At 42.4% G+C, this 24,977-nt stretch overlaps 2 protein-coding genes across 2 annotated transcripts in view; one reads left to right on the forward strand and one right to left on the reverse strand.

Moving 5' to 3' along the window:
• The window catches only part of mtor (mechanistic target of rapamycin kinase), a 95,565-nt gene that overhangs the window by 20,153 nt on the left and 50,435 nt on the right, over window positions 1-24,977 (forward strand). Inside the window, exons 21-28 of the mRNA XM_080469388.1 lie at window positions 1,705-1,872; window positions 6,655-6,767; window positions 7,180-7,342; window positions 7,824-7,916; window positions 8,171-8,317; window positions 8,809-8,951; window positions 9,838-10,000; window positions 11,086-11,231. Coding sequence (XP_080325514.1) covers window positions 1,705-1,872; window positions 6,655-6,767; window positions 7,180-7,342; window positions 7,824-7,916; window positions 8,171-8,317; window positions 8,809-8,951; window positions 9,838-10,000; window positions 11,086-11,231 — 1,136 coding nt within the window. The remainder of the gene's footprint in view (window positions 1-1,704; window positions 1,873-6,654; window positions 6,768-7,179; window positions 7,343-7,823; window positions 7,917-8,170; window positions 8,318-8,808; window positions 8,952-9,837; window positions 10,001-11,085; window positions 11,232-24,977) is intronic.
• angptl7 (angiopoietin-like 7) lies at window positions 14,184-17,527 on the reverse strand. The gene is made up of 5 exons (XM_080470269.1): window positions 16,884-17,527; window positions 15,839-15,939; window positions 15,527-15,721; window positions 15,057-15,252; window positions 14,184-14,955 (listed from the first exon to the last, which is right to left on the reverse strand). Exons 1-5 carry the CDS (start codon window positions 17,242-17,244, stop codon window positions 14,786-14,788), a joined length of 1,023 nt encoding a protein of 340 aa, XP_080326395.1. The 5' UTR covers window positions 17,245-17,527; the 3' UTR covers window positions 14,184-14,785.

Raw genomic sequence — 24,977 nt, forward strand, 5'->3', positions numbered from 1 at the left:
TTCAATTCAGTTTTATTTATATGGTGCCAAATACGACACAGTCATTTCAAGGCACTTTTACAGAAGAAAAACCCAACAATTCCACATGAGCAAGCAGAGGTAACGGCGAGAAAGACGAATTGTTAAAGACATTTAATTGTGAAAAATGGTTATTGAAAAATGAAAACAGCTCTGTGTATGTCTCCCAGCAGTTTAAACATATAGCACTTTCACTAGAAAACGGTCCGGGGTGGACTAAACCAGCCCAAGCTGTAAGCTTCGGTTTTTACTTTCACTCACGTCACAAGGACAAAATGTTGAGTCGATCCCACCTACCAAAAGGCATTGTGATCAAGAGTGTTATTCACTTGGCTTGTCAATAGTCATAATGTCACGGTTATTTAGTGTAAAAGCTGCTATAACTTTGTCCAGAATAGCTCTGCTTGGAATTTCTGCCCACAAGCGGAGCAAGCCTCAAAGAATCCTCCTTAAACCTTCAAACTTCTATAATAGTATTTAATGTTTGTGCCCTCAGCCGGAACGAAATTCCATTAATCTGACGTCTATGGAAGTGCAGCAGCGATCAATGGAATAACGGCCACAAAAATGAATGAACTAGGCCATTTTAACTGTAATAAAGCCAGTGGAGTAATGTAGTGAAAAATTATTTTGCAAGAATAATCTACAGTGCTGCATATTATGTATGCGTCAATGAAATAATGGCATCTCTTCCTTCGACTATAGCTGTTTTTAATAAGCAACAACAAATACTACAAAGAAAGTCTTTTTTCAAGTAATGCAGTCATATTTAATTGGCTGCAGTCATTACATTTTCAAGTGGTGTTTTTAATGATACTTCAGTAATGTTATAATTAAATTAAATAATGAAATATACCAGACGACTCTGATGTCCTAAAAGAACATTTGAGCCAGAGTTTGACTTTACCACAGTACATAATTCGAGGATCAGGCCTTTGAAAACATTGTTGAAAACAACAGATGTGTTGTTGATGTGTCAGGAGACATTTTTGATCCAAACCAAAGATTTCTTGTACACAGAGAAGCCCTGAACCGAGGTGTGGACAGTGTTTGCTTCACCTTGCAGGCACTGATTCAGAGCGAATTCTGCATCTTATCAAAGCAAGCCTGAAGGTAAAACGAGGACAGCTGTCCTAAAAGTGGAAGTTGAAACAGAAGTGGATCTTTCAGCAGGATACAGATCCTAAGCATACAGAGAAATCCACCAAGGGATGGCTCATAAAGAAGAAATGGAGAGTTATAAGACGGCTTAGCCATCTGTGATTACCATCGAGGTGTTGTGGGGCAGATATAAAGCAGGTTATACGTGTGAGAAAACCTTTTTGGAAAGGATTATTTTCTAAAAAGGGGTCAAAAATATTTGATGTCTGACACTGCTGGACAGTTGCGCAACACGTCTATAAGAAGTTATTTCTCTTCTGAGGCCGAGCGTGTCTCACATTTATCACGTGTTGATGGTTTTCTCAGTTAATTTGTCAAAACTTACTACACTTCACCTCTATTAAAGGGATCTTGCAGTGTCGTTGAGACTGATCTAAAACCAAACTGTTGGAGATCAGTAGTGAGTTTTCCCTTCACCTAATGTTTTTTTTCAACATGTGATCTTTGAGTTTTATTGTAGCAGAATGCTGTGTGCTTGTTCACAAATCCATTATAAATGACGCCGATGTGTTATATGTGCTGTAGGAGTACTGGACACCGAACAACCCCATGCAGAACACCATCATCCTTCTGATCGAGCAGATCGTGGTGGCGCTCGGTGGAGAGTTCAAACTCTATCTGCCACAGCTCATCCCGCACATGCTGCGCGTCTTCATGCACGACAACAGCACGGGGCGCAGCGTCACCATCAAGGTGAGTCACTTTCCAAACCCATCAGCCCCTGTCTGTATTTATCTAAACGAAAGAAAGTATGAGTCACACGCTTCACTGCGAGAGCGATTTATGATGGCCAATAGCTGTGGCATATGGAAGTTTGACTTGTCACGGGTTCAGGTGAGATCACGTTGCTGTAACGCGAGTTCAAATTCAACAGGAAAACTCACCGAATAAATCACCGGGGAAGAAGTGTGAGCGCAAACAGACAATGTGAAACTGGGGAGAATTGAAACGGCGAGGGGAGCAACAAACCAAGAGGTTGCAGGGATGAACTGGACGTGGCTTGAATTAAAATTGTGGTCACGACGTTGCGAACCAAAAAAAAAAAAAAGTGCTTTTCACGACCCTCAGCAGAGGCTCAACAAATAAAAAATATTGCTCGGGAGCACTTTTAACGGTTCCACAACTGCTCGCTCGGCAGAGTGCAGCGCAACGGCTGAAATAAAAATGAAATTGAGTAATTTGAAAACACTTGTAATAAAAGCAGAGCAAAGTGCCTGCTGTGGCCCCGTGCACAGAAAGCATCATTAGCACACAGGCCTCGGCTTGTGTACCCGCAAATGATGTGCTCACTGCGTTCTTTGTGTTGTCTTTTTATATAATTTAACCAACGGCCTCAGTTCTAACGATAATTTTAGCCTTCGGTTTCTAATTGACACGGAGAGCAAAATATTCAGTCTCGCCTGAATACATTTGATTGTAGGATTGTAAAGGAAAAAAAAAGTAAAGAGCATTCATAAAGAAGTACAGGCTGTCATGCTTCTTACCTCACTATTTCAGAGAGGTTTTATTAGTTCTTTTTAAAAGTTGTTAAAAGACTGCCCTCGCTATTGATGAAGTAGTGAGGTAGTCTAATGAATTCCAAATTGCAGTAAAGAAGTTGATTCATTTTTCAGCAGAATGCTGAGAAGAGATTTACAGAGATCTCCTGCCAGCTTGACTCACAAGCAAAAGTAAACAGCAGTGTTTTCATGCACCGGCGTGAAGCATAACATGTAACAGCTGTCTAAGAAACACTGTCACTAACTCAATATATATCCATCCATTAGTCCATCCTCGAGCTACCGATTCATCCACCCTCTTATCCATCATTCATCCATCCCCACTTTAAACGTTCATCTCAGGTTGATCTGTTTATTTGTCCATCCCCGCTTTATCCAGCCATTGATTTATCCCCCAGATCAATCCTTCCATTTCTGTTCTGTCTGTTCATTTTTTCCTTTTCTGTCATTCGTCCATCTCCACCATGTTCGTCCATGTTCCTTTTCCTATGTCGTCTTTCAACAAGTTCTTAACAAGTTGCTGCTTTATTTGTTCATTCCTCCATCCCCGCTTTATTTGTCCATCTGTCCAGTCACTCATTAGTGCTTTAATCAGCCACTTAATCATCCCCACTTCATCTGTCCAATAGTGCCTCCTGGCTTTGTCTGTCCATCCTTCTCCATCGATCCCTCCATCACTGCTCCATGTGTCCATTTGTTCCTCCGGCTCCACTTCAATCATCCATCATTGCATCTGTCACTCCACGGAGAACATGCACACCCCACACAGATTTATTTATTTTTTAATCATGATGCAAGTATGGTAACCACTGTGGGATGAGCCGTCCATTTTTCTTGCGGCAGAAAAATGACAATTGCAGACGCGTGCAAGAGTTTAGTTTTTGACAGAGATAGTGGGAGCCCGGGGAGCACGCAGGGCCAAATGTCACTCAGAGAGACTGCAAACGACTCGAGCATCACAACAACCTCACATAAAGTCAGTCACATGCAGGTAAACGTGTTTGAGGTAATTCCCAGCTTCTGTGCCCTCTTCTCGTATTTTGCAAAACGCAAAAATAATATTCAGCAGCAGATGGAACAATCCCGCAACCAGCCCTCTCGGGGCTACTTCCTCAATTGAGCGCTTTCTTGTGGTGATCTGTCTTGAAATGTAGCAGTGCCCGAGTAAGGTTAGACGTTTATGTTCGGTGCGGTTTCATTGTTTCTCTTGGTTATGGACCCACCATGACAGGAAATTTAGAATTTCAGTCTCAGCATCATAATTCACCATGCAGGCCTGTAACGTATAGTCTAAATAAAACATACAGACATTTGGATAAACTATTAGGTGTCATCAGCATATGCAGAGTCTTAAATAAAATACTGATAAATAACAGGGAAATATGTACTATTTGCCCACACATGAAAAATCTATTGGCATTGCAAAAGAGAAATATGTAGTTTATTGCCTGCAATTCATAACGGTTGTAAAACTGAACCCAAATAATGCTTTGCATAACGGATGTTTTGTTGATGTCAGACTTTGATATCTGAGAACCACCCTGACTGTGAGCGACACGTTGTCCTAAATCTGGATGAGAAAGCAAGCTTTAAAAGGTCACGTGCCCAATCTGAGCCTGTATTTCAACTTCTGCCAAGGGGAGTTTGTATTTGAGGAGTGTTTCCGTCACTCCACACAGCCACGGAGGCTACGAGAGCTCGGCTCACAGTTGACTTATTGAGATGCTGAGTTTTGTTTGCGGTTTGCATCTATAATCCATCAAGACCATCCCGGCTTAAGGCGTTCACTTGTAACAAAGCCGTTCAAAGACAGCATAGACCTGTAACTAACACACTCTAACGTTTCAGCAGCTGCTGCCAGCAGTTGTCAGGGTTTACCCTCAAACTTTAAATCATGGTTAAAGCCCCGACCACAAAGTCAGAATCGTACGGAGCGCAGTCATCAAGCCTTCTCTCCTCCTGTGCTGTTTTGTCTCAAAGTCTGCAGCATTAGATAATCCAGCAGCTCACAATCTGGATAGACTATAAGCGAGGTCTGGGTCTGGAGGCTAATCTTTAGTGCAGGACGGGGGTCATGAAACTGGGAGGGGATCGCGTTACCCTCTGGTCCAAAGGAGAGGACAAGAAAAACATTCTACCATCACTTTTAGAGGCTTTTCTGCCGAGTGAACCTCCACACCTCCACCTCAGTTTCCTGCCGTCTCGCCGTGTGCGCCTTTAGAGGCACAGGGGAAAAAACCAGGAGCGCTGTGGGGGGGGGTGCGTTTGTTGCCTGCAACATACGTCATCCTTTCAGACCACCGTGTATCCAGCCACCCTGCACCACACATGCTCCACACGACATTGTGTTTACCGTAGGACCAAATTACTGAAAGCTTTCGATGAAATCGGCCCTTCAGGTAATGGAGGAAAAAACAAAACAATTCTCATTCAAGATGTGCTGTGGATGGCTGACAGCACTTCCTGCCAACTCCGTGATACATTTATGAGTAATGAACTGTAAATCCAGACAGCTGGCTGATTTTTGTGCTGTACCATTAAATGCCACTTGAAGCTTTTCTGGCAATTTGTTAGTGTTGTGAATACATCGATTAGCGGATTAAGTATGAGTGTTCAGTTAGAAATGCTATAAAGAAAACACTTGAGGCCATTGATGGACAGGTTTGTCCTTGTTACCAGAACCGGACATAGGACCCATTGACAAAACAACATTTCAAGTGAAAAACCGTTTGTTTTTGTTTTTTCAGACAAGTTTTGGGTTTACATGGCAACCTTTTAAAAGCGAGATCCGTTTACCTCCAGAACATGAACAGATTTTTGCAGCCCCAATTCTAAACAGGCCGAGACAATGTTTAACTAGAAGATAGTTATTGAATGCAACGATTTTCTCCAAACCATTAAAGGTTTGGAGAAAATCGCACTCAGAGCCGAGAACAAGCCGAGAACACTGCTCATGGTTTCTCAAAGAATTTTCAGTGTTGATTCATCTAACCACAGATGTTGAAATTTTAAATGAGCTATTCTCTCAAGGAAGCAGCTGTGTTTTTGAATTGTGTTTAGTTAGGACTTCATTTGTATTGCACAGATTTATATTAGATTTGTAATTTGCATGATGAGCTCTGTTCAACAGACACTTTCTGGTAGTGTTCCAGTGGTTTTTATTATAGAATCAAATCTGATCTTAGCACATTGCTGACTGAGTTCATGAAGTTCATCAGTACAACTTTTAGACTTTGCACACAGATCTCTCCAGATTTTCTACTTTGTTTGACGTTACGCCCCCATAGATATTAGATCCTAAGAGTTTTTCATTGATCAGTGAGCTCTAAAACACACTTGAGGTTAGTCGTGTGACTGATTTGTTGCCAAATTAATCTTGAGTGCCCAAGCTACAAGACCAAAGAAAAACTGTGATCAGCCCGAACAGGCATATGTTTAGAAATAAGACAGTCAATCTGGTTCATTTTTCTCAATACGCTCGTAAAAGAATTGACATAAAACGACCTGTTTGTGTCAGATCTCCAGAAAGAAACCACAAAGAGGAAATGTAAAAACTATCCCGATAGCTTGTAATTCATAAAACCTCCATTTGTTATTCATATTGATGTCAAGTCTTTAAATAAAACACCTTAAAACATACATGTGGGACCTTTTAAGTATACATCAAAATGCATGGCTGTCCATTTTTCTTTTTCAAAATATACAGCAGAGGGCTACTTTTGTCTTGCGTCATGTTAAAACTGGTGGTAAAGAATTGTGAGACCAATGTTTTTATAACAGGAAGCGAATCCCTATTACAGTTGACACTTAGTATTTAGTTTTCTTGTTCCGTGGTTGTAAAGTGCAGAAATATATTGCACTCATGGAACATGCAGGCTGTCCTGCATTGCCCTCAATGTATATGAATGCTGGCCAAGCAGAAATCCTCCCATCATCCGTTTCCGTGGGATTAAGCAGTGTGTTTTCTGCTCTACAGCTGCTCAATGCCATCCAGCTGTTTGGTGCCAACCTGGACGACTACCTGCACTTGCTGCTGCCGCCCATTGTCAAGCTGTTCGACGCGCCCGACGTCCCGCTGCAGGCCCGCAAGTCAGTATCGCACACGGCTGTGCACATGCTGAGAAAATGATTCTCACTCTGTGGAATTTATTAATTTATTGCCAGTCCTTGTTTAATTGTTATTACACTTGTAGAAATGGAAAAAAACAAAACAAAAAAAACAGAATTAGACCAGCTCTCTTATATGAAAGGAGGAAAAAAACATTTACAGGGTTTTTTTTCTTTCTTTGCAGCAAATAAATTTTATGAGCATTTTTGTTTCTATTAAGGAATCTAACTGGCAACTACTTCAACCTCTTCACACGTCTCCCTGGCTGTTTTGGAGAGTCTTTTGGAGCAGTGCTATGTCTGTGTGTGTGTGTGTGTGTGTGTGTGTGTGTGTGCGCGTCCTACAAAGATTTCAGTGAACTTGAGCGTTTTCTGTTTTTCCTCTGTGGCCCAGGGTTGCCTTGGAAACACTTGACCGGCTGACAGAGTCTCTGGACTTCACAGACTACGCTTCACGCATTATCCACCCGATCGTTCGGACACTTGACAGCACGCCTGAGCTGCGCTCCACCTCCATGGACACCCTGTCCTCCCTGGTCTTCCAGCTGGGCAAAAAGGTAGTCGCAACTGCCCCTCAGCCTGTATTAAGTACACGGTTTCGAGCCTCCCTGCTGCTGGACGCACATGAACTGTGTTTTGCTTAACCCCTAAACCCCCACCACCACCATCAATCTTTTATGACTTCCTGCCAGACTGCTGATGTCATTGAGTGCTTGGCGACAGGGGGTGGTGTTTATGAGAGTGGATGAGGTCACGTTACCCCTGCCTCTCCCTGAAGCCTTCCCCTCCTTTATCCCCCTGCTCCTGTATGGTTCTCTGGTCTCCCCTCAGCACCACCACCTGCCCACGTGCAGCCACGTCTGGCAAAGAAACATGTAGAGGAAGCTTTTGATGTGGGACTTGTGGAGGGTAGATACAAGCACAGGATACCCAGCTATTTACTTTATGGTGAATGGAAAGAGGTGGCAGGACTAAACCACATAAAGCAAACACACACACCCTTTTATTTACTCTCGTCTGCTGCCCTCTCATTTTCAGTACCAGATCTTCGTCCCCATGGTGAATAAAGTGATGCTAAAGCACAGGATCAACCACCAGCGCTATGACATTCTGATATGTCGCATTGTGAAGGTACGTTTGGATTGACCTTAAATTACCTAATTCTACCCAGATTTCCTTCGTGTCTCCTGAGTATGTACAAAATATATAAATTTGTAACTTTCCCAAAAGTTTAAACTTTTCTGCACATGCTCAGGTGAACATTACATAACCTCTGTGTTTATCACCAGTTCCTCTGGAAGGAAATGTATTCTTTCATTTCAACAAGCGAATGTGTGTGTGGCCTGCTTGTGTGTGGCTCTCATGTGTGTCTGTGGCCACAACAGGGTTACACTCTGGCGGAAGAGGAAGAGGACCCTCTAATCTTCCAGCATCGCCAGCTCCGCAGTAACCAAGGCGATACTTTGGTCAGTGGGCCGGTGGAGGCGGGGCCGATGAAGAAGCTTCACGTCAGCACCACTGCTCTTCAGAAGGTCGGCACGCTTTATTCTCTTCAGAATCAGATAATGCTTCGTATTCCTGTGGTGGAGCATAACAAACCCTCAACAGTCCAGTGTTTATATCACTGTTGTTGTTGTGGCTGTGTAGAATAAACAGGATAAGTTCCTAGTTTAGATGTGGTGATGACTAATGAGTCAACAAACCGCGATGATTGATCGGTGAAACCTCAACAAATGAGCAAAGGGATCCAGTGAAAGCAGACGCTTTCATCTGGAGAGTCAGTGAACAGTTCGATGAGGAGGAAAATGGGGACAATTAGACAGTGTGAGTATCTAAAGGAGTCTCTCTTTTTGATGATCATTAAAACTATAAACAAGTCGAACTTTTTCGACAGTGCTGAATGTCTGCATCTCAGCGAGGTCACTCCACTCACATTACCTGTTTTGCACATGTCTGGAGAAACCGTTACTCTCACATATTTCCCAGTGGCTTGTAAAACTATGATTGATCTGTCACTATACAGGCTTGGGGTGCTGCCAGGAAGGTGTCCAAGGATGACTGGCTGGAGTGGCTAAGGCGCTTGAGTGTCGTCCTGCTAAAAGAGTCTTCCTCCCCGGCCCTGAGGTCGTGCTGGTCACTGGCTCAAACCTACATTCCTCTCGCCAGGTACGCCACTGCTGTCAATCCCACTTCTCAAGCACGCTCTCTCAGTTTTCATTTCATTCCATTCAGATCTCCATCTTTCACTGGGATCTATTCCAATGGTGTCAAATACATTTTAGTTCAGGGGCCACATACAGCCCAATTTCATCTTGAGTAGGCAGGACCGTCAAAATATTAGCATAATAACTTTTACATTTAAACTTTAAAGTTTTTCCCGTTGATGTAAAGCAGAATATACGTGGTGAAAATGTGCAAAACCAAACGATTGATACAAAAAAGTACAATCTCAACATAAAGCAACCTTCTGGTGCAAAACACAATCCAATGTCCCAAAAACCTTTCCAATAGCTGTTGCATTATGCATGTTTTGATAAACTCCCCCTGGCAGCGAGGGACAAGGTAGCCATCTTTCATGGCAGCTTCACCAATATCTCAGCTTGAGTCTCAGTGTTGTGTCCAAAACTGTTTGATTCTCTACAAGTTATACAACATATTTTAAATCTGTGATTAGTGGAACGCTTCTAGAATATGTTAAAATTTGAGTACTATTCAGCCTTTAAAAATGGTCGCACCTGATTGTGGGGCGGATGGAAAGCTATCAAATTAGAAGAACTTTGGCTTAGAAGATACTGTATATGTCTTTACATGCTCCAGACAACCAACCAGATGAATGACCAAGTGCCAAGATTCATGGAGCCTCGTTTCATTAACCTACTTGCTGTATTTCAGACAAATCTCACAAGTGTTCCATTCAAAATGATCCAAACAGACCTTGTCGTTGCAGAAAATTGATTGTATCAAAACAATATGTTTAACAAGCTGCAGATCTTTTTAATGTTATACTGTGTGTGTTTCTGCTGATGTGCGACATGCTGTGTTTTGCCCACAGGGACCTGTTTAACGCAGCTTTCCTGTCTTGTTGGTCGGAGCTGAGCGAGGACCAGCAGGACGAGCTCATCCGCAGTATCGAGTTGGCGCTCACTTCCCAGGACATTGCCGAGGTCACGCAGACCCTGCTGAACTTGGCCGAGTTCATGGAGCACAGTGACAAGGTGAGAAGTCGGCTGTGTTTCCTGAGCGCTCCTACAGGAGGTTTTGGTAAAAAGCCGAGCACTTCAAGAGTCTCAGAATGAGCTTTTTCCTCTGCCTCATAAACCTGCTGGGACTCAATCTTATCCAGTGCTTTCACTTAACTACTCCACCTGATATTACATGAAGATAGTCCTGAAAGGCCTTCACTTTTCACTTTATTGTGTTCGTCATTATATTTTAAATCCACAAAATGTTCACCTGAGTCCAAGCTGCTGGCAAAATTGTGAAATTTGATCCATTTAAAATTTCATACGCAATAATATAAGGTGTTGAAACAGTGAAGGGGTTTGAATCTGCTGTACACACCGCACTGAGTAACATTTGAAAATAGGCCGTACCCACATGTGTCTCCAGCTGTTGGAGTAGTTGCAGCAGCAATTCCAAAAGCTTATCTGTTTTAATGCGGTCGTTCTGACGTTTCACTCGGATCAATTAAGTTCACGTTCTCCACCGGCATCAGTGTGCCTGCAGAGAAAGGTGCGCATGAAAACACTCAAGTGTTTTGAATTTGTGTCTGGCAGAGACGTGAAAGCGGTGAACTAGATTTGAGGAGAGCGCATAACTCCCTGTTCATTTGAACTCCTCCTCTGCGGAGCCACTAACGCCACGGTGCTCTCCAGAATTAATAACTTAAAACGGCACAGAAAGGAGGCCTTAATGATGTCGGTTAAGGCTTTAAAAACGGGTCAGAAAAGATCAATAAAAGCCCACACACAGCTGTATTTTGTTCGTCAGGTGTTACAAAGATTAACAGAGCAAACATTTCAAAATGGAAAGTTGTCTCGTCCACTGTTTGACCACACATGTTGAGCAATTTCGTGGCGATGCTGTTGCGTTGGGTTTCAGGAGAGACCCCTGGCTCTGACACACATTTTAAGTGTTTCTGTTAAAAACACAAGAAGAGGGGGGAAAAAAAATCACTCAGCAGCGTTTGCAAAAATTCTACTAATTGCAGGGCGAGGAGATCCGAGGTCACAGATAGCTGTTAGTTCAAGTCTAGCTTTGTTTAGGAAAGAATTTCCAACAATTTCTTTTCCACTTCCAGGGCCCTCTGCCCCTCAGAGACGATAATGGCATCGTGCTGCTCGGGGAGAGAGCCGCCAAATGTCGCGCCTACGCCAAGGCGCTCCATTACAAAGAGCTGGAGTTCCAGAAAGGTCCCTCTCCGCTCATCCTGGAGTCTCTTATCAGGTAGGAGGTGTGAAAATCCGAGAAGCCAACATGCTGGTATTTTTCATTTTTTATTGAGAAACAACTTTATAAAGTGTGAAAAGTTTATACCAGGACCTGACTGAAAACAAGAAGCCATTTTTCTTCACATAAACGGGGGAAATAAATGACTGTATTTAATGATTCACCTATCAAGCGTAGTCATCGGTGACTAATAGTTATTACGTTACAACTTAGTTCTTAAAGCAAACATTACACAACTCTCCCACAGGTTCTTTTTATCTCATAAATTGACAGAAAAATTATTCATCTGTGTATCCTTCTGCCCCAAATCCTTTTGATATCTCCTGTCATCTTTTCCATCCTATTTTCTCATCCTTCTTTATTTCTGTGCCTTTGGCATGGCACGGAGAAATCTGTTTTCCAGGCATCTAATTGGACGCTTGCCTTCTTTTCATCTACGAGTGTCTGGACTCGTGTTTCGCCGAGGCCTGTTTTCAATTTCTCAGGAGCCTTGATGATGATGAATGATGGGAGCCGGCACTGTGGTGTTTTCAATATCCCCATCTGGTTCTCACCTCTCCAGGATTTCCCATAAAAAAAGCTAGACACTGGTGTGCAAAAAAAAAAGCCCAAAACGCTATGAAAGCCCGGTTTTCCTAAGTCGTGGCCTAATGATTAAAAAAAGAAAAATTATCTGATGCAAAGTTTTGTGATGACGAAAAAGCATCGTGACTGCTATTTTTCGGAAATGATGAGTTGATGCTTTGAGCCAATAATTTGTGAGTTCGTCCCTTTGGTGTTTGGCATCGGCCTTTGGTTCAAATTCTGAGTAAGTCAATCTGAATAGTACAAATTTTACAAGTTGTAAGCGTTCCAAATAAAGTGTGATGGGTTTAAAGAATTAAGAAAAAATTTGTTTGTGGTTTGGATGTATTTCAGGCTTCATAGCTTTGAAATTAGCCAGGAAACCGGTCACATTTTCCTCTTTATTCCCAATAAACGAATGCTGTGAATTGGAAGAATTGGCTTTGCGGTATTTAAGAGGACTTCCACAGAAGTAATTTGGATCCATTTTGATGGTTCCGTTTTGGAAATGTTGTCCAGTTTCACTATAATGTTTAGAATGGAGCGATTAGAGCCATTTTGCGTGATAGGCCTCAAAATAATGCGCAATTGTGCGGCGCAAGTTAATTTAACTTTGGTACTTCCATTCCTCCAGCAACTGCAGACAGGCAACGCTGCATCTGGAGCATGTGTTAATAATGTTCGTGTAGCTGGGATGATGCTGGGCACTATGGAAATGCTCGGAAATGGAATTTTCTGAATAAAGTTTAGTATGTTCAGATGTACAGAGGCCGCAAGCTGTCTCACGTTAGCAGGAATGTGTAGCTTTTGTGCATCATAATGTCATGAGTGAAAGGGGCGGACGCAACAGCAGGAACACGTGTACCAGCAACTCCGCTCTTGTAGTCCTGAGGTGTTTTCACCCGATGAAATATGTGATCTCTTTGGTTTGAGCGCGTCAGGTGTGTTTCCCTGGTCGTACACCAGGAGTGTCAAACATAAGGCCCCGGAGCTAAAATCGGCCCCCAAGAGGCTCCAATAGGGCCCGACAAACCACCAAGTAAATTGTAAACATTTTAAAGGAAACATTGATTCTGAAAAAATGTAATTAATATCTCTTAAGAGAAGCACACACAATGCATCACCAAGACCTAGAGATCATTTGCAGGCAAACTAGTGTAGCCCCAAAACCATGCTGTCAGGGGTAGTTTGTAAAAACATGCGGAATGCAACAGTTTTCTTCACATTTCACTGTATTTGCAACCAAAAAACCTCAAAAAAAATTTGCTTTATGTTGAGATTGTAGTCATTTCTGCATGCAACTGTTTGAGTTCTGCCAAAATATTTTCATGGGTACTCCGAGCCACAACAAAGAAAAACTTTAAAGTTTTAAATTTAAAGGTTATTATGGCCCCGTTTTACCAGTTAGTTCCACTCCAGATGAAAATGGCCTGTATGTGGCCCCTGAACTAAAATGAGCTTGACACATCATGACAAACACACCATGAGGTATAATGCAGGTTTGTAAATGACTCTAATGTTGAACGTATCACTTTTCAAGTATTTACTACAGGATTGTTTCGTTATCCCTCAAAGTCCTTGGCGCCATAATTTTTGTGGCCTTGTAGGTAAAATAAGATCAGAATTAAAAAAACATCTGTGGACTTACTTTGCTCTTTTACAATTTATTTGTTACTGAAGTCGAGATGGGAACTGACGGCTACTCTTGGGAACTCTTTTCAACACTATACGTAACTATACATTCCACTTGCTGCAGAAGAGGTAAATACTCTGTCTCTATGGAGGAAATTCCAAACAAAGTCAATAGTTACTGCCTTGTAGTTGCCCTTGCACCATTCCACCGATGCTAAAGGTCTCGTGTTGTTGTTGTTGTTGTTTTTAAAGGTTCAAGTCTAAATATTTCTGACTCCTAAAATAGAAAGACTTGTCATCCGTCACCGTCCAGGGGTCTTCTTTGTGCTCTGCAGTGGTAGAACAACAAGATTCATGTTCAACTTGATAACTAAAGGAAGACGACCTGACCGATGACCACTGCTGTATTTATTCTCTAAAATATACTTCTTGTTGGCTTAATGCCTTTTGGGGTTCTGTGTTGGTTGTAAGCTTAGCAAAATCTCCCGATAGTAAACCTGGAGGAGTTTAACGCGAAAGGCAGAATGTGTGTGGTCCTCATTCATGCATTTGGTTTCGGTGCCTCGGGACCTTTGGTCAAGCTGTCAGGGGGCGAAGCGAGTGCCAGAGGTCAGCGGCTCAAGGCAAATCCGCAGCCATTATTGGACATGAAAGGGCAACAGAGCTACGTTTGTTTACAGAATCCTTCGAGCTTTTTCATCATGCAACCCTGCCAGCTGTGCAGTGATGGAAATTAGTAAGCGCGCGCAGTTTCCTTTAAAAAATATTTTTATTTTCTATCACATAAAACAACATAATTACAGAGCTGTACACATTTTACAAATTACACATTTCCAACATCAAAGGTTAGGGTTTTACAAAAAGGGGAGGAAATAACAATGCAGCGTAATTTAAAGGAAATACTTTTGGATTGTTGGCCCCATCCCAGCAACTCCCAAGCTTCCTCTTTAATGAGTTACTCGCAGTCCTTAATGATTTCTAGCTGAACCAATCTGAGATGAGTCATGCTTCTGTTAACTAAACATACGACCTAGTGCTTTCAGGACGGCTGAGGGAAGGAATCAAAAGTCCAGTTACCCGAAAGGGGACAGTGGTAAAAGAGCATCTATCCAAGCTTTTAAAAAATAAAATATCTTACTGATAAATACACAAACATTAACTACAATATACAATCAAACACGGCAACAACATTAGCACATTCATCTGACTGAAGTTCTTAACCAGACCATCACGAACAGTAATTGCATTCCTTTCGCCATCGAGGGGAAAGCCACAATTTTGCTTGAACAGGTATTAGTGAGCTCTCTCGGTATTCATGCGTATGATCTTGATCCAGGGGCACACAGCTGAAGCACTTATGGTTGAAAACCCACGGGCCGGACCTTCATCTCCACTTTCCTCAGGGAGTAGTTGGGCCCGTGCCAGCCGTACCAAGTGATCCCATCTGTGTTCTTTGTGTGCTCGCCGTGGCGGTAAAATACGCCATTCAGATTTGAGTCAGTGCAGCAGTTGTACCAATAACCACCTGGGAGGAAATGAGGGGAGAAGAATTAGACCTGATGTTAATAGCAGGGAACTACTCCCCTGCATTATCTGCAGCAACGGATTGCTGGGTTTGCGTCGTACCTTTGCGCAGGGAAGCGCAGTGATCCACGCATTTGTCGTTGTCCTTGTTGATGGTGCTGAAGTTTGTGTTGTTGTGGTAGCGTAGGGAGTCTCCAGCGTTTCCACTATAGTTGGCAAGGAAGAGCTTGTAGCTGTTGAGCTCATTATTCACCGTGAAAAAGCCGTACTCAGCATAGCGTCTCTCTCCTTCCCAGTCCTGCATTGGAAAACACATATAACATGATTTAGAGTGGGAGAGTGGTAGAAACCGGGAATTTTGGCCCTGAACGGTGGCTCTAAACGCCTCTCGACGTTAGCTTGATTTATTATTCATTTTCTTACGCTCACTTCGGGTAGTTATAAAGCGGTTCTGCCTGTCTTTATGCTCTCTTACTTCTGGCTCTGAATAGTTTTACGCGTGATTTACGTATTCCTGCTCTTGAATGTGCCGGCCCAAACCCTGCGTGAGCGGCATGCATTCCAATACCCACCTCCAGCTCGATCCTGAGCACACTGGGCTGCCTTGTTAGGCGGAAGATGTGGTCATTGCCCAGCCAGAAGTCTCCGCGGATGGATCCAAATCCATTCTTGTACTGTTTCCAGTCTCGCTGGAAGGAGGTCAGGCCGACCTTGCGTCTTTGAATCACAGTCCAGCCACCTCCATTTGTGTCCATATCGCAGAAGACCTGCAACAAAAAAAAAATGTAACTATTTTTTTTTGTGTGTGTGTGTGTGTAATTGGATCGAGGGCAACAACAGGCAGGTGCCGACAAAAACAACATAAGAAAAGATAAGCAACTTACGCTGATTTCAGGTGTACCCAGAAACTCATCTTTGGGCAGTTTGTACTCGCCAGATATCTTGTAGCTCTTGGAGTAGAGTGATGCACAGTCATATATGGCATCTGGAGATGAAAAAGAAAGCCATTACGTAACGTTAAAACCATATGTCGATTCTTAAGCCATAAAATACAGCTTTATGGGTATCTTGAGTGATTTGGCAGATGAAAAAGTGACCTTTTTAAATTCCCACCAAAAGCAAAAGGGATCAAAATGGTACATTTTAGACGGCATGTTCCTGATTTTTCTACCCTCACAGTATGGTGAGGCCACTAATAGGCTCATGAGATCACTACGGAACAATGAGCCTCGACACTTGATGAGATATGGAAACCTTCCACTCTTTCTAATTTCTCTTTGCCTTCCTGTTCTAATTCATTAAAATAAGGGGCTGTGTGTTATCTGTCCCAGTGTCATAAAAGTCCCACACGGTGCAGGTTTTGAAACCATAAGCGTGATGCCTTGTTAACCACTCAGACGGAGCCGGCGATGACCGACAAATTTAACAGATGGGACTCGAAAGTCATACTATTTACTTTTTTTCTTTCACACAACTCAAAGAGCAGCATTTAAAGAATTATTTTCATTGTTGATTATAGTAGTTTGCTGGTCAAATAAATGTATAATTGTTTACCTATTTGAAATGTTTTGACAAGCCAGTGAAGTTATTACTCTGCTGGTTTATTAACTTTGTTGATCTTTTGATGGATCCCTATGAAATAGCTCAGCCGTGATGTTAAAACGGAAGAATTCAAAGCTTATGGACTTTATCTAAAGACCCAGGTGTTAACAGCAGGGGTGGGCGTTTTCACAACAGCTGCTCACCAGGCATGAAAAAAAGTATTAGCCAGTTCAAAATGTGCAATATATTCACTCATAGGTCATTTTTACCACATGTGACCTATTTTCAGCATCTGTCCAATTACATAAACAAATCTTAAAGCTACTACATCTGCATTCCAAACCGTTTTGCTCTGTTAGCTCTTTGTCGTGACGTGCTGACGCTCACCTGATGAGGTCTGCGTGGCGGACTGGAGGGTCTGCAGCTGCATGATCTCCACGCGGTTGTTGATCTCGGAGTACTTGCTCTCTGCCTCGGTGACCCGGGCTTCCTGCTGCCGGTTCTGCTGGTCCAGCTCCATTATTTGCCTGACGACGTTCATCAAGTCGCTCTCCTGCTTGCGGGTCATCTCCTCGAGGATGCTGGTCAGGTTGGCCACTTGAACCTTGAGGGAGCGCACCTCGTCGCAGCACTGCGCTTTGGGGGGTTTCGGGGGCGCCAGTCTCTTCCTGGGATTCTGGGCCCACGTCTGTGAACAGAACAGCAGCACGACCCCCAAAACCACCACGCTCAGGTTTAGTTTTGCCATTTTTTTGTTCTGTTTTTTAAAGATCTTCACAAAGTTTCTTGTGATTCGAAGGCAGTCAGAGATGGTTTTCTCTGTAAAAAATCGAAGAAGTGCAGCGTTGAGTGGACAGTGTTGACCAGTGGAGTTGGATCTCTCCTTTGACCAGCAGCTCAGCAGGGCTCTGTCCTTTTTTCCCTCTGTGAAGTCCTCCTCTGTGTGAGCATCTTAAATATTGTGCTGCATGTGGGTCCACCCCCTGCTTCCCGGTAAGCATCAGTCACCGTGCTGACCCTCTCCAACCTTCTGGGGTGGAGGACCTCTTCCAACCCTCCCCCTTGCCCCTCACCGTCCCCCCTCCTCCCCACCCCTTCCCACCCCTTCCCACCCGCCTTCCTCCTACCTCATCGTACTTTCACTCACGCAGGAAAAGCGTTGCCCACGTTCCTGCTCGGTTTGTCAGGTGTTGATGGTTTCTGGGCAGTGATGTGTTGTTGCCTCTGCCTGGAAGAACAACAATAGACAAAGAAAGTAGAAAAGCTACTGTCTGAACCTGCTGCACCCACACCATGTTTAACTTTGACTTCTCACTATTTAAACTTGCTTTGTGCGACGAAACACACTCACGGGTAAACCATTTGAAAACTTGTTTGATGCTTCAGAACAGCTGCAGGTAATTTCCCTCAACACTTTTTAATCAGCAGGTTAATAACAGATTTGACCGTGTCCTTGGGGCTGACCATTTCATCTGCGAATTTGGTCCAAACATGCTTATATATGTGTGAAGTCACTATGCACTCTTAATTGTAGGTTAAGTGCGCTGCTTGTGCTACCTTTTTTTTTTTTTTTTTTTGTGGCAGATGTTGGAAGAGAGAATGTTTTCAGCATCGGATTTCAAAGAGGATGTTGGTCCACTGAAAACCTCCAGGATAAACTTAGACCGAAACTACAGGCTGCACGCAGACATGTCTCGATGTGTAAACCTGAACTTTTTTGCCAGAACCATTGTGTCGTCTGAGTGGGGTCCCGTTACCCACAGAGAAATGAGTGAAATGATACGCGCGCGGTGTTTACGAGGAGTGGAAACAAGTGTTTAGTGACGCAGGAAAAAAAAAAGCCATTTTAGAATCGTGGATTGGGAAGAATCAAAACCATTCACTCTCACCGCTTCCTGTTTTTTTGGCTATTACCGTTTAAGAGATTAGAGAGCATACATTCTGCCCGAAGCAGCAAGTCTATGTTGAGTGAGTGATCAGTCGCTCTAAGATGGTCAAATTAACAGATTTTTCTTATACGCTACACAGATGTGCAAGGGGGGAAAAAATATATATAGCTGGAAGCAAACACTGAGGCACTCCTTGCAGCAGGGAATCTGAGCCAAGTTTTTAACACCTGCGTTTGCAGCCCCTGGGCCAGCCAGCGCTGTCCGGTGGGTCCAATCACTGGGTGCACGCCGCCACTGAACACGGTGTGTTTGCGCGGTTTAATGACAGCGTTGTGCAAAATTCCTGCTTCTGGCTTGTCTTCTCTTTTAAAGATTCTTTTTTTTTTTTTTTTCCAACATGCCAATCAGTTGGATGGAGGTCAAAATAATACCTTTGCAAACACCGGGGAGGCTTTCTTGACGCTCTCGTCTGTGGAATTTCCATCTCTTCCCAACTTCCCCGAGTAGCTGGCAGCCTAAAAGAGACGTGATCGGAGTGTCGGATAAAGGCGATAGTCGCAGGGCGCCGGAGGATGCCTTAGGGCAGTCCCAACAAAATATACAGTGCACGTTGTCTGTGTGTGAATGCTGCAATGCATAAAGTCCAGGACATTCCTCTCAGTTTCTATTGAACTTTATAGCCTTTTCCTCCCCTTGTGCAGTAGAGTGAGCTGTCTGGGACACATAGAGGTGGATAATGTGTGTTTATAAATGATAAATAACACTGACAATATATAGTAAGGTCAATGGCAGCATTTAACAACCACGTCATATTCCTCTCTGTAGTTCTTCATAGATCTATATTTTTTTGTATGGAGTATTTGAGGAATTGGAGCACTAATGGGGCAATATTTTAATGGGGCTGGGAGTATCGGCCTCTCTGTGATATTTTGAATACTGTTGATTTTACCTTCATTTAAAGACAATAGAAAATCTCTGGATTGTCTTACTTTCTTATACTATTAAGACACCCGATGCTCTCACTGCATTTAGCTTCCATCCATCTTCTATATAGCTTTATTCTACCTATTGTCACTGGGGGCTGGAGTCACCTGGCTGTGTTTGATGACAGATTACACTAACCAACTAAACTAATTATACTTTATTAATCCCCTCAGGGAATTTTTTTTTTTCACATTTCCCCATCCTACTTCTGGGATGCAGTGGGCAGCCACATCTTAAGGCACACCGGGGTTAGGGGTGATAGGGGTCAAAGGTCTTGCTCAGGGACCCACAGTGGTGACCTGTCCGCTGTGCGAATTGAACCTGCAAACTTTTGATCCCAATTTTGCGTCTCCAACCTCGAGGCCACCATTGCTCAACCCTGGATGGGTCACCAGGCCTTCGCCAAATAGACAGCCAGACAATCAAACACAGTCGAACTGTTTTCAACTGTGAGAGTGACTGGAGCACTGGCAGAAACACATATATGCAAACTTGGCACGAAATGCCCAAGAGCTGGACTTGGGTGAGGTCTTCTATTGAGCCATATTAGCTCTAACTATAGAAGCAAAAACATAGACTTCATGCCCATTGATACAATGCTTGAACCGTGTATTATAAAAGGAACTTAAGGCGTACCATCACTACAAGAGTACTTTTTGTGGTCAGTGTAGAAACTGGGCACTTGCATGTGCATGACATAATAATGAATCGGCTCATCACAACCAACTGTTCTCAGGGTTATATAAAGCTACGTAATGCCTGGAAACTTATAGCAGTAATGAGCAGTGCAGGTATAATTGATGGAACATTGCAAACGTCAAGTTTGACACTTCTGTCCTGATGTGCTGCAACATTACACAATCTCGCACCATCAGCTTTGGCCGGCCGTTTTGAGAAAGCTCAGTGTCCCTCCTCCGAGATGTTTGGCAACTCGTCCTCGCAGGATAATGCAACAGTTCATCCCGTCCTGCTCATCATCAGCCCTGTATCATGGGAGCTGTGGTTTGGAGCGCAAATGAACAGATTTCTTTCTTCAGATTCCAACATGTGGCGTTTGGATGTGCCACAGTGTTGATGCAAAATATGTGAACGCTTCCTTTTCTCTGGTGTTGTGTTCCCATGTTGCTGGCCAGCTTTTTAGGAATCATCACAGCTTTGCGATGTCCTTCTTACTCATTTCATGTCTTGACACGTGCTTCTGCTTTCCTCCACATATTTTTTAATTGAGCCACATCCACAGTAATAAATCAGTGCTCTAACTATACTGAGATAACGTTAGGCTGCCTTCATGTTCAATTCCCTGCAAGATTTGAATTGTCTGACATAGTTTGATTAGATTCGATTACAGATAATTATTACAAGAGTAGTTTATTTCTGTTACTTGTGAAAACGTACTAGAACTTTCCAGAAATATGTATCAATTAGGATTTTTTATTTTTTTTTGCGTGAAACCACTAAATAATTAAACGGTTATATAATTGAGGTCTGGAGGTCTGAACTATGTTTTCCTGGACGTTCAGTTGTAGCTTGTTGTAATATTTACAGATGGGATTTTCCAGAAGTAAATGATTAGAGTTTTTTTTTTTTCTTAAATCTAATTATTGTTTGGATGCAATGTTTAATACTTTAGCGTTCCATTTTCTTCCATTTCCCTAACATTTCTGGCATATTGCTTGTTACGCATATTCATAAAAGATTTTCAGAGAAGACATTTACAATAGAAATTAACATTCAATAAGGAGTGAAAAACAAAGTTACGTAAAGTTACCTTTCTTTTGACATTTTGTATATTTAGATTGGCTTTATGTTTACTAAGAACTGTGAAATTTACTGCATTACTGGATAATGTATTAATAATGGATGTCTGTTGTGAAATATTGTTCTGAATGAACATTTCTGCCCCTAAAAATGTTGAAAACTGGTTTTAACCTTTTAATTTCTCAAGTAAATAAGACCAGACTTAGGCTTTGTTTGCATGACATTTTCAAGTGACAATGCAAAATTTGCATTGCGTTTATGGGTATCCGTTTACACAACAAAAAAGTTTTGAAAACGGCTCCCAAGATAGAACTTTTTGAAAATGCTCCAATGACTAAAACACAACTTTACCAAAATGCTCCAAGTCTGACTCTGGAAATGGGGAAGAACATAACTTTTCTGAAACACTGCTACTGTGCATGTAGACCAGGGCTGTAGGAAATGGTTCTTCTGCACATCGACGAGTCGATGAGCAATAACGACAATGGCGCCCTCCGGAGTGTCATGACTCCCAGTCCCAGTTTTATGGTTGAGAGCCACCCAGAATAACAATCCAGCTTCATCGTCTGTCTATACTAACGTCCTTGTCCTCAGCATTGTTAATGCTTATAGGGCATTGTTCTCTGTGTGCATGCGTGTGTGGTTTTATTACAAAAACAAACATGAAACTTTTCTAAAACGGAAACACTAAATAATGTGTTTTCACTTGATATGTTGTCGCGTAAACGAGGCCTTATTTACAGTGACAACTTGGGTGAGATTAAGATTATGCATACACATACAGTGAGAAAATGATGGTAACATAAGAAAATATACAAAACATAAGAACTCCGGCAACAAGAAGTAAATCCTTCTGGAAGCAGTTATAGGTATCTGCGACAATGGTCACTATAGAGAACCTGAATTCTGAACTGGATATTGTTTTTTTTGTAGCTTATTGACCAGTTAGTGTGTCTAATTTCAAGCAAAATGAGTTGAGCAAGTGGGTCTCCACATATATCAGCTTTATATAATTATGTAGGTCTGACCTGCATTTACTTTTTTATTCAACTTTTTTCTGTCTTTCGCATTGATGTGAGGCATCAGTGGTCCAAAAAGCCACCCCGATTTCATGACCCACATCAGTCACCTTGATTACGTAAGGCCTTTTTTGCTTTCTACAATCTTGCCCTCAATAGTAGCAGGAGTTCCCAGTGCACAGTTTACACTTTGTTTACACATCTAAAGGGACATTTCTAATGTCATTAGCAGGATAAATCAAATGGCAGCAGCTGCTTTGGCACACAGGTTTTTTTTCAGAACTTTTACTCGTCTCGTTTACATTTCCAACTTATCTGCCAACACTGAACAAATTGTCCTGGTGCTGCATTCGAAGTGGTGTGAGTGTTTGTCCTGTTTTCATCATTTTGAATCTCGCTCTTGTCTTTAATATGTTTCATTTTCATTGCAGTCAGATGTGTCGGACAATTCCGAAATATTCCTGTGACCTCCTAGTAAATCTTACCCCGAAGTCATTTATGTGCGTCAGTCTCTTTTAGAAAAATTATGATAGTTTGCCCTCCTGGATATTCTCATTGCGCTAACGACTTTATGAGTCACATCTCACTCTCAAGCTTCCCAGAGGCATCACTTTCCTTTGGCCCTGGACTTCGTCATTCAGTGCCGCTATGCGAGACTCCTGCTGGATGCTGTTTAATACCTTTAGCATCATGCTGTTTTTCCCCGCCAAACAGCTTCCTCAAACACCATTTACCCAATAACCATTCCTCACAAGTGTCTGGGCGAAGAATGCAGGGCTCCTCTTGACATTAGAGGTATTTGCGAAACTTTAACTGAAGCGCCCTTCTTTATATGACTTCCTCGGGAAGCCCACAGGTTTTCATTGAGCTGTTTTTTTCCCCGTTGTCTTTAAAGTCAAATTGGACACCCCGCTGTGCTAATTGTCATTTACCTTCTTTTTTTTTTTATTCTTTTTTTTTAAAGTGAGAGCTGGCAAAACATTGTCTTAATGTCTCTTTGTGTCCCCGAGTCCTCTGGAAAAAGGTTTTATCATCACTCAGTGACCACCGGGCACAAGCTGTCAGCAGAGCACTCATGGGTTCAATTAGAGGTGAGACAGGAGGTGAAAACAGGAGCCAATAAATTCCTGAGTGTCTATCTTCAATCTGTGAATTGCGTAATCTTCGTCAGCAGTAACATCTTCCACCTGTCTTCCACTTTTTTTGAGTCGGATGGGCTCGTTTGAAGGTGCAAGTTTTTCTTTGTTTACCTTGAGGAACGGACACATAAATGTGGTTGTAATGGTTGTGATTAGAATCTCAAGTCAAGATCTTCAGTTAGGCTGAGTTCATTTCTGCTGACAGCAGTTGTAATTGAATTGACAGAGTACTACATTACTTCTCGTTATATAACAATTTATTATTATTCAGTTCCCTTTTGAGGATGAGTTCTTGATCCAGCCTTGGACTCATTTACTGGCGCCTCAACTAGAATTGCAAAACCTTTAGAAGAGCTGCAGATTCATTCTGACTCACCTATTGTACTATTTCGAGCAGCGGAGTCACTCTGACACAAGTTCATGGACTGTTATTTACTTCGGTGATGTGGTTTGACGTTACGCAGATGATTTGAATATCAAGTAAACACAAACTGGAATAATCATTTATTGAGACGCATTTTAAAGATAATGAGCTTTAATGAATTTTCTGATGTTCATATAAATGGTTATGGAAATGTCAAACAATAATCTTACCTTGGTTTTTGAGTGAAAACACATTGGTTTTGCGTTTTCGTTTCAGAAAGGTTTTTTGCGTTTACACGGCAACATTTTGAAAATGATAACTGAAAATCAGCACAATAGTTTGGCTTTGAAATATTAAGAGTATTAAGCTCTTGGCAGTAAGGCAAAGCTACAAGAACAAGTATTGAATGAATATCACCTCTAAAGTAGAGTGCATAAGATTTGGTGAGAATATTGCAACCTGCTAAAAACTGCCTATTTACCCTTCATTCACAAACTCATTCATTATTTCTGTAACATGCAGACGACCCTCTCTAGAAATGGTGTTTGTCTATTTTAAGTCATTGTAGAGATATGACAGCTCTAGGGGAATGGACCTGTGTCGTAGGTTTTAAAAAGATTATTTGGAGTCGCACACAGAATTGTTGTACGATTAAACACTTTAGAAAATCTTTACCACATCCAACTAAAACCGCCAAACTTGGACCGCAACACTCGGACATCAAAGGCAACCAGCTGAGTTGCCATGGATTTGAAATTCAAAATATCACAAGCAACAACCTGCGACTTGGTTACACCCAGTCACGTATAGGCGTAAAATAAGCTGTTCCATATTCCCCATAATGAGGGACACCGTATGCACCGGGGTATCCTCCAGCTCCGAGACTGACAGCCTTCATGCGCTGGCAGGACCATCAAGAGGTCCAGTGGCTTAAGCTGGTGATGGCTACCAGGTGGTGTTTTGTTGTCACACAGCGGATGCGGGCCAGGCCCTGGCTGTCTGCACACCAGCCTGCAAACCAGTAGCTGGAACAAACAGGACTGGAGGGGAAAAAGATGGATTAGGCCCTATCCTCTCAGAGTGGCTACCCCTGCTTTGTTTAAGCACACTTGGGCATGTGGCAGAGCTTCAGAGAGAGATTTCGTGACACCGTGATGTTAAACAGTCGGGTCACGAGACAGAAAACACAAACCACTTGTTTTGAAAATTACAGATTTCATTTAAGTTTTATTGTGGGTATGCGGGTGATTGCATGCATTTAAATAATTAACCTATAACTGCCCCAACATTAATGAACTCTTAACCTAAAGCTATACAAACTGTAAACC

The sequence above is a fragment of the Lipophrys pholis genome, assembly GCF_963383615.2.
Source record: "Lipophrys pholis genome assembly, chromosome: 8".
Taxonomy (NCBI): Eukaryota; Metazoa; Chordata; class Actinopteri; order Blenniiformes; family Blenniidae; genus Lipophrys; species Lipophrys pholis.

Bases quoted from the DNA above. Each gene is read 5' to 3' on its own strand.
- angptl7 (XM_080470269.1), bottom strand. From the start codon at position 17,244: ATGGCAAAACTAAACCTGAGCGTGGTGGTTTTGGGGGTCGTGCTGCTG. The intron at 15,940-16,883 runs GTGAGCGTCAGC...TTTCATCTCCAG, and splicing joins CGCCACGCAGACCTCATCAG to ATGCCATATATGACTGTGCA. The intron at 14,956-15,056 runs GTACGACGCAAA...ATTTCCTCCCAG, and splicing joins CTGCGCTTCCCTGCGCAAAG to GTGGTTATTGGTACAACTGC.